This window comes from Emydura macquarii, unplaced genomic scaffold (assembly GCF_026122565.2).
Source record: "Emydura macquarii macquarii isolate MOO-44397 ecotype Brisbane River unplaced genomic scaffold, CSIRO-AGI_Emac_v2 contig_1253, whole genome shotgun sequence".
NCBI lineage: Eukaryota > Metazoa > Chordata > Testudines > Chelidae > Emydura > Emydura macquarii.
In genome coordinates, this window is record NW_027131390.1 from 71648320 (window position 1) to 71658497 (window position 10178).

At 45.3% G+C, this 10178-nt stretch overlaps 1 protein-coding gene across 1 annotated transcript in view; it reads left to right on the forward strand.

Annotated features, from left to right (window-relative positions):
- Positions 1-9276, forward strand: part of NFE2L2 (NFE2 like bZIP transcription factor 2) — a 41525-nt gene extending 32249 nt beyond the window's left edge. The window contains exon 5 of the mRNA XM_067549184.1: positions 7526-9276. Within this exon, the coding sequence (XP_067405285.1) occupies positions 7526-8719 (1194 nt within the window). The 3' untranslated portion in view covers positions 8720-9276. The remainder of the gene's footprint in view (positions 1-7525) is intronic.
- The last annotated feature ends 902 nt before the right edge of the window (positions 9277-10178 follow it).

Genomic DNA, 10178 nt, shown 5'->3' on the forward strand with positions numbered 1-10178 from the left:
CCCTCTAGGGGCAGGTGTTGCCCGGGACGGTGAGCCCTTCCTCAGAGTGCTCCCCAACTCTGGAGAGCAGAAGGGGACCGCTACACCTTGCAGTGCCATTGATGCCAGAGGCGCTTCAAGTGGCAGCAGCCCACCTGTTGGCTCTTTCCGTTCCTTGCACCCCATCGGCCCGGACGGAAAGGGTGAAGGGTAGGGCGCCCGCATCAAGGGGAAAACCTCCGACTGGTCCACCCCCCCCAGTGGGTGCACTCCTCACCGGACCCCCGACACACTTCCCCATGAAAGAGGTCACCATGGCGGAGATTGATCCTGCCAAGGGGCTGATCCCCTGGGGCGCATTCCCCGGCACCAAGGTACCGGAGGAGCCCAGACAGCCCAAAGCATCACTCACAATTGCCAGCACCGAGGGTAGCAGTATTGATGAGTGGGCGCAGGTCTCACTCGCTATCGAGCAGATGCTCTCAGTTTGGAGCCCGGCACCGCTCTAGGTCACGGGCACCGACGAGTTTGCCCATGCATGGGTGGCGCAGAACCCAGTCGCTTCCATCACAGTGTTCACCCAGAGAAGATCCCCACCAACCACGGGCTTTGGTACCAAGAGGCTCCCAGTTGCCCAGATGCTGCTCCTGCTTCTTTTACCGCGGGTGGTCCTCCTCTCCAAGTCGATCCAGGCAGCAGCGCCGCCGGTCACTGGATTTGTACTCCCTGTCCCCAAGTCATTGGTCAAGGGAGCACCGGGATAGGAGGTGCAGATACTGCTCCCCTGCCCCTCGGTACCGTGAGATGGTTGAGCTCCGAGTGACGCTGGTCACCGGCAGGAGGGTCTGGTGACTCTAGGGGAGGAAAGGACCTAGCGGCTCCCCCCACCCAGCCTCCTGGATCTGAAGGGCAAGGGCTGGGTCCCTGCCTGGCCCCCCCAGGGTGGCCTCAGGGCCAGTGGCCACCCCAGTGGCAGTACTGGAACCCCTGGGGGTTACAGGTGACCTCGGGACCCTATTCCCTTGTCTCATCAGGGGAGCAATCGGGGGCCCCAGCACCGCTGGTGGAGGCCCATGTCTCCGAGTTGGGAGGAGTCGGACCCTATGGAGGGTACATCTCCCTCAGGGACCGGGTCAGTCATCCTCTTCCTCCCCAGATGAGGCACTGGTGGCAGGCCTGTTGGCTCCCCTGGATGACTTCCGGGTGCACCAGGAGCTCCTAAAAAGGGTGGCCTCCAATCTTGAACTAGAAGCGGAAGAGCTGCAGGAGCAGATGGATGACTTGTTTAATGTAGTGGCAGCAGTGACGCCATCCCGGCTAACCCTGCCGGTGTATGAAGGGGTCCTAAAGTTGGCAAAGGGTGTCTGGCAAACTCGTCCCTGCCCCTGACCTTAAAGAGGGCACAGAAAAAGTATTACATTCTCATGAAAGGGTTTGAATACTTGTTCACCCACCCTGCACCAAGCTCCCTAGTGGTGGAGGTGGCAAATGAAAGGGACAAGCAGGGACAACATGGCTCAACCCCCAAAAACAAGGACAGTAAGAAACTGGACTTGTTTGGGAGAAAAATTTATTCTACTGTCAGTCTCCAGTTCTGTGTTGCCAACCAACAGGCGTTAGGGATGTATAATTATAACTTGTGGGACGCCCTCAAGCGGTTTGGGGAAGCCATAACTCCCGATCAGGCCCAAGACTTCTCCACGGTTTTGGAGGAGGGCAGGACAGTGGTCAAAGTGGCTTTACAGGCTGCTTCAGATGTAGCCAACTCGGCTGCAAGGGCAATGGCCTTGGGGATCTTCATGTGCCATTGCTCGTGGCTCCAGTCGTCCAGTCTCTCCCAGGAAGTGCAGCAGTCCATACAGGACCTACTGTTTTATGCCACTGCACTCTTCTCGGAACAGACAGATGCGAAGCTCCGTGGGCTTAAGGACTCATGGGCAACTCTGCGCTTATTGGGTCTGTACACGCCACACACTTCCAGGAGGCAGTTTCAGGCCCAGCAGAACCAGCAACAGCAGCAACCCAGGTTCCCAGTACTGCACTTCGGGGCCTACAGCAGAAGAGAGAGAGGAACGTTAGGCGGCGCAGGCAGGGCCTTCTTCCTCAACCACGCAGCTGCCTGCCTCCCGACGCTTAGCGGCACTCATTTTGATGGTGCGCACGAGGACAGCATTCCAGCCTCACACCTGGATCCTGCATCCCCTCCTTTCCTGAATCATCTTGCTCCTTTCCTCCTGGCCTGGGCCCATATAACATCGGACTGCTGGGTCTTGGACACCATTGGAGCAGGCTATACTCTCCAGTTTTCCTCTCCTCCTCCCTGTCCCTCTTCACGGATCCCTCTCATTAGCAACTCCTCTTACAAGAGGTGTGCAATCTTCTCATACTGGGAACCACAGAGGAGGTCCCACTGGATATGAGAGGACAAGGTTTCTACTCCTGATATTTCCTCATTCCGAAAGCCAAAGGGGGACTCAGACCCATCCCGGACCTGCAGGGCCCAAACAGGTACATCAGAAGGCAAAAATTCTGCATGGTTTCCCTGGCCTCTATTATCCCCTTCCTGGATCCAGGAGACTAGTATGCTGCCCTCGATTTGAAGGATGCATATTTTCACATATCGATCTTTCCGGGTCACAGAAGGTTTCTCAGATTTGGGGGTTCCCCCTACCAGTTTACAGCCCTCCCATTTGGCCTATCATCAGACCCAAGAGTGTTCACAAAGTGCATGGCAGTGGTGGCTGCATATGTCAGGCTTCGAGGGGTACAAATCTACCCATATCTGGATGACTGGTTAATCAGAGGCAGGTCGAGGGCTCAGGCCCAAGCCAGTCTGGACCTTGTGTGAGCCACCTGTCATAGGCTGGGCCTGCTAGTAAACGAGCAGAAGTCTACTCCGGTGCTGGTACAAAGGATAGAGTTTATTGAGGCAGTCCTCGACTCGATGCAGGCCGGACCGTTCCTGCCAAAGGCCCGGTTCAAGGCCATGTCCGGCCTGAACTGGAACCTCCCCCTTACAACGGCACAAGTCTGCCTGCAGCTACTGGGCCACATGGTAGCATGCACCTATATGCTCTGCCACACCTGCCTGAAGCTCAGACTGCTTCAGCTATGGCTGGCCTTGGCTTACCCCCCGAACAGGCACCCCGTGGACAGGGTTGTCACGGTGCCCCCACGGGTCCTGGCCTCTCTAGAGTGGTGGTTAGACCCTTGGATGGTGATGGAGGGAATGCCCTTTGCAGACGGGCACCTCAATGACTTCAGTGTCAGATGCTTCGAACCTGAGGTTGGAGGGCGCACATCAGCTCTGGTCACAGTACCCAGGGGACCTGGTCAGAAGAGGACCAGGGGCTCCACATAAATGTCAGGGAGCTCCGAGCAATCCGGATAGCATGCACGGTGTTCTTTCCCATCTTGAAGGGCAAGGTGATTCAGATCCTGATGGACAATACCACTGCAATGTACTATATCAACAGACAGGGTGGGGCTTGTTCCTCTGTCTGGAGGCAGTGGATCTCTGGAATCTGGCGATTAGGCCATGATTTTCTCCTGGTGGCCTCTCACCTCTCTGGTATCCAGAATGCCACAGCGGACTGGCTCAGCAAGTCCTTTGTACCATCCCACGAGTGGTCTCTCCACCCGCCAGTCACCAATGTGATCTTCCAGAGGTGGGGGTTTCCCCAAGTGGATCTCTTTGCCTCCAAGGTCAACAAGAAGTGCAGCCAGTTCCGCTCCTTTCAGGAGCGGGACGAGGGCACCATGTCAGATGCCTTCCTCATTCCATGGTGGGGGGGGGGCTGCTGTACGCCTTCCCTCCCATCCATTAATACACAAGTTTCTATTAATGATCAAGAAAGACAAGGCGAGGGTCATCCTTACTGCACCAGTATGGCCCAGGCAGCACTGGTTCACAACGCTCCTGGAGCTATCGGTTGCCCCTCCCCTGGAGCTACCAAGGTGGCATGATCTACTGTCCCAGGACCAGGGGCACCTTCTGCACCCGGACTTGGAGTCCCTCCACCTGACGGCATGGAGGCTGAATGGCTGAGCTTGGAGGAACAAGCTTGCTTGTCTCAGGTGCAAAGCGTTCTGATGAGTAGCAGGAAGCCCTCCACAGGGTCATCATATTTGGCCAAATGGAAGAGGTTCCCTTGCTAGGCTGCAGCATGGCAGATTTTGCCCCACCAGGCACCGATCCAGGTGGTTCTGGACTACCTGTTGCACCTCAGGCTTTAGAGTCTAACTACTGCCTGGCTAAAGGTACATCTGGCTGCCATCTCAGCCTTTCATCCCCCGATTCATGGGAGCTCAATTTTTTTTCATGCCATGGTGGCAAGATTTCTGAAGGGCATAGAAAAGCTCTACCCTCAGGTCAGGGATCCCATAGCCCCCTAGGACATGAATTTGGTCCTCTATAGGCTGACGGGGGGTGCCATACAAATCTATGGCAACTTGCCCACTTCTGCTACTGTCATGGAAGATGGCCTTCCTAGTAGCTATCTTTTCGGCTAGGAGGGTGTCCAAAATCAAGGCTCTCACCTCAGAGCCACCCTATATGATTTTTTTATAAGGATAAGGTCCCACTGAAGCCTCACCCGGCCTTCCTGCCCAAAGTGGTTTCACAATTCCACACCAACCACCACGTTTTCCTGCCAGTGTGTTTTTTCCAAAGCCTAATGCTTCCGAGGAGGAAAAGAGATGGCATACGCTGGATGTATGCAGAGCCCTGGCTTTCTACTTGGAGAGGACGAAGCCGTTCCGTAAGTCTACGCAGCTGTTCATCTCGGTGGCCAAAAGGACGAAAGGCTTACCTGTCTCATCGCAACGAATCTCCTCCTGGATAACTGCCAGCATACGCCTCTGTTATGAGCAGGGTGCCATACAAATCTATGGCAACTTGCCCACTTCTGCTACTGTCATGGAAGATGGCCTTCCTAGTAGCTATCTTTTCGGCTAGGAGGGTGTCCAAAATCAAGGCTCTCACTCCAGAGCCACCCTATATGATTTTTTTTATAAGGATAAGGTTCCACTACTGGGCAACATCACAGCTCACTCCACCAGAGCGCAGGTGTCTTCTGCAACATTCTTGGTGCGGGTGCCCATGCAGGACACATGTAAACTTGCTACGTGGATGTCGGTGCATACCTTTACGTCCCACTATGCCATTGTGCAACAGGCTAGGGATGACGCCAGATTCAGTAGGGCGGTGTTGCAGTCAACCAACCTATGAACTCCGAGCCCACCTCCATGGTACTGCTTGCAAGTCACCTACAATGGAATGGACATGAGCAAGCACTTGAAGAAGAAAAGACGGTAACTTACCTTGTAACTGTTGTTTTTCAAGATGTGCTGCTCAGGTCCATTCCATGATCTGGTCCCCGCTGTTGGAGTTGACGGTAAGAAGAAACCAAGGGGGTACAGGGCTGGCAGCGCCTCATATACCACATCACGCATGCAGGACTCCAGGAGGCGTCAAAGCCGGCCCTATGGGATCTGCTAAGGGGAAAAATTTTCCAGTAACCTTGCATGGGGCAGCCACGCATCTGCAATGGAATGGACATGAGCCATACATCTCGAAGAGCAACAGTTACAAGGTAAGTAACAGTCTTTTCCTGCAGTAACCATAAGTCTATCCTCAAATACTACTGTAAAAGTATTTTCAGTATAATATTTTACTTTACATTATTTACATTAATATATTATAGTTTAGATAAATACAAAACAGAATATTGCATATGTTGTGAGGGTCATAACTTGGCATTTCTTGATTGTTTTTACAATTAATATAAAACCTTGAAGTTACATTTATTAAGACTTTGCATTTAATTTCCATCAAGGGAGAAGAAAGCTTTTAAAACAATAATATTGGTATATTAGAAACTAATTATGGCTGCCTATTCTATGAAAACATTATATATTATTTGTATGACAGTAGCAATCAAACTCTGTTAGGTGCTGAACATGCAGTGATTATTTTAAAGGGACAATGCCAGGCTCAAAATCACTTTGCTGTTTTTACTGATCTGAGCATTTTAGAGAAGATCTAGTTTATTTTATTTAATCACTTCTGCTGTGTTCGTACTTGCATTTCACCCAAATTGGACTGTAAAATTAGACTGACTTATTTTTAATTATTCATTTTAATATGTTTCACAAGCACAAAGCTGTTGTGTTTTGGATTGCAAATCCATCAGAGGAATGTTTAAAACTGTTGTTAAATGAAAGCAAGTCAATTTAACAAAAATTAGTTAGTAAGCAATATAGGTACTACGTCTGCTCTGCCCCTGTATTCCTTTTGCTAATTTTTGTGTTTTTCACAATTATTTTTCCTGTTTTTGTTTTTTTTTTAAATCTTTCCTGTTGCTGTGTGAAAGACCCACACAAACAAAACGGGGAATTGAGTGATTGATACAGGGGCAACAATGAAACTGATAGTACAGAAAATAAACTGAAGAAAAAAAATTAAATTTTACTATTATAGTAATTCTGAGTAGAAGTTGAACATATTTTCAGAGAGAAATGAGATATTTAAATTGAGGGTGTCTCCTTTAAGAGGATTAATTTAAGAGGAAAAAAACTGCAAAAGATCTCACATCTGGTAAATCCTAGTTTAGGTATGATTTTATTTGTAATTAAACAATCAGTGTGTGGCCCTCTTTAAGAGGACCAGAATCATTTTTGTAATTGCCTAATTCTACAGGGACAGAAGGCATACTTTGATATCAGCTTCCTTCTGTAAATGTTAAGACTACTACCCTGTTGGAATGAATGTTGTTTTTGTAGCCAATCAAGCCCATCAAAGTAATAGTCTTCAACACTTACTTTTAGTTAAGCTGGTTAACATTAGTGTATGTGGGTTGAATTAATGTTTATAAAGCCCCATGTTAGTACTGTTTTTATTACATAGTAAATTAAATTTCTCTGCACCAAACAGCTGCTTCATTTAGCAGCACCTAAAAAAATCAAAGATCTTTTTAAAATCTTTTTGACAGTGTGAAATTTAAGGGATATTTGTTTGCTAATATCATTCAGCAAATCATGTTCAATGGCTTTAAGTTGGCTGTATTAATATTTGTATTACATTCTATTTGTATTGTGGTGCTGCTTATGGGATATTCAAATTTGGCAGCACCGGGATCCATATCGGCAATTTACCAGAGCAGGAGGGATGCATCTAGCTTCCATATAATGGGAGCATATTGCAGCAAGTCTTTTCTTTGGTTTATTGTTATGATTTGGGGACACTACAGGTGCTAGAATACTATATTATCTTCCAGGTCTCTCTGCTCAGAACAAGAAGATTCATCCTGTGCTAGTACCTGCAGTCCCCATATACTGCCTCTCAGTAACAAAATAGGCACCACAGTGGGCTGTACTATAACCATCTGAGTTGTATAACAATGCTTTAATGACCATTGTATGTGTATATTAATCTCACAAGGGCAATTTTAAATTTGTGGGGAATCTAACAGCTATAGATACAGATATCAAAATATGTTTTTATTTCATTATGATAAACATCTCTTTGTATCATTTCTTCATATAGTGTCTTAACATTGAAAATGATAACCTGGCTGAAGTAACCACTATTGCAAGCCCAGAAACCAAGCCAGCAGAGATTCCTAATAACTTATACAATTCATTATCCATTACTGTTAACTGCAATTCAGATTTCCTCAACTCTTTTGAGGATTCATTTTCCAGCATCCTACCACCAGAAGACCTTGGCCAGCTGAGAGTGGACTCTTTGGAAACCACTTCATCTTTAAGCTCCAACTATTCTGAAGATTTCTACTCCACCTTTGTTGATACAAAAGTGAATGGTGATGAAGCAGCACCAAACATTGTCAACCAGTCATTTTCTGAAATTCTATATGAATCTATTGATATTTCTGATTTTTCACTGTGTAAAGCTTTTAATGGTGACCATCGAGGAAATGCACCAGAATGTAATGATTCTGACTCTGGTATTTCATTGAACACAAGTTCCAGTACTGCATCACCTGAACACTCTGTTGAGTCATCTGTCTATGAAGATGCAGCTTTTGGAAACAGTGATTCTGAAATGGAAGAAATGGACAGTGCTCCTGGAAGTCTGCAACAGAACAATGCTAAAATGTATTCATTGCAGTTCCATGATCCAGTCTCTCCTTTGCTGGGACCAAGCACTCAAAAGTTCGATCTGCAATGTGTAAATACGCCAGAGAGAGAACTACCAGCTAGTCCAGGCCACCCCAAAGCTCCCTTTACAAAAGATAAACCTTCAAGCTGCCTTGAAGCTTATTTCACAAGAGATGAGCAAAGAGCAAAAGCTCTGCATATCCCTTTCCCTGTAGAAAAAATCATCAACCTCCCTGTGGATGACTTCAATGAAATGATGTCTAAGGAGCAATTTAATGAGGCCCAGCTTGCACTTATTCGAGATATACGCAGGAGAGGCAAGAATAAAGTGGCTGCTCAAAACTGCCGTAAAAGGAAACTGGAAAACATAGTGGAACTGGAGCAAGACTTGGGTCATCTGAAGAATGAAAAAGAGAAATTGCTTAAAGAAAAAGGAGAGAATGACAAAAGCATCCATCTAATGAAAAAGCAGTTTAACGCTTTATATCTTGAGGTCTTCAGCATGCTACATGATGAAAATGGAAAGCCTTACTCTCCCAGTGAATACTCACTGCAGCAAACAAAAGATGGCAACATCTTCCTTGTTCCTAAAAGCAAGAAGCCAGAGACTAAATTCTGAGGGGCAAGGAAGCTGACTGGCTTTCTTAGAGCTGGTATTTTTGTATTGTTATTCTAATAGCTTTTACTGTGATGTGAAATGCAGAATTGTCATATTTTTAAAGTGATTCTATGCAAATATATATCTAAAGTGAATAACTAGTATATTAAATACACAAGTTAGAAAAACCATTAGTGTAATGCATATGTATGTATGCAAAATCTGTAATCTCATTTTTCTAACAGTCAATATTTCCTTCTTTATAGCACCACTTTGGCTAGTTTCTGTATGAGTGTAAATATTTAAGGACATCTTATTTATATACTGTTCCTATCTCATCTGATATATTCATAGATTTATATGAAATAAAATATATATATATATATATATATATATATATATATATATATATATGATTTTAACCAGCTAAATACAATTTGTTGCAAGACCAACTGTATGACTTCAGATACCTTTTTATAAATTGAATAATGTTTGCCACTTTTCTTATACATTTTTATTTGCTTTAGATTTAAAATTAGTTTTAATTTAGTATAAAAGTCGATACTTAATAAAGTATATTATTTTGATTTGTCTTAATAGTTCATTAAATCTTTTTTTTTTTTTTTTTTTAAACTACTCATCATTCATGTTTACTTCCCCTGAATAGGTTATTCACTAACTTACATACTTCCACTTTTTTTACAACGGTGAGCCTTCATATAAACAAGCTATATAGTTATGAACTTAAAATGCAGCATACAACACTGTCAGTATTACTAAGGTTAGGTCTACACTACAGACTTGTATTGGTATAACTACATTGCTGGGGGGGTATGAAAAATCCACACCTCTGAGTGACATAACTATACCAACTCAATTCCCCTGTATTGAGAGTATTATGTTGGTGGGAGAGTTTCTCCTATCCACATAGCTACCGCCTCTCAGAGAGGTGGATTAACTATGCCAATGGCAGAAACTCTCTCGTTGGTGTAGAAGCATCTTCACTTAAGCGCTGTGCCAATGCAATATGTGTTGATCTGCCCTAACACTTTGTATACATAATTTTAATGACCTTTTAAAGGGATACTGTCACCCTTAATGTAAGTAAAAGAAATCTAAAGTCTTACTCTGTTAATGCTTTTTGTTTACTTTTTGCACTTCAGTAGGCTTAGTGAAATTAGTCTAGTTGATGCTGTAGTACAAAGCTGTAGTGTTTAAATTCCATTCCTGTAGAGAAATATCAGGAGACCAATATGCTAATTAAATTCCACCTCCTAAAAACACTTATTCATATTAGATATTGTTCATTCTTTCTCCTTCCTACTACTATGGGCTCACCCTTATTCTCTCCCTCTATATAGGGATACGATTTTTTGTTTAAACTACGTTTAGTGTATTTAAACTACAGAAGTGCCCTTTAAAATTTAGTATAAACTTTTTTCTTTAAAATACCAACATTACAGGTTTACACCATTATTGT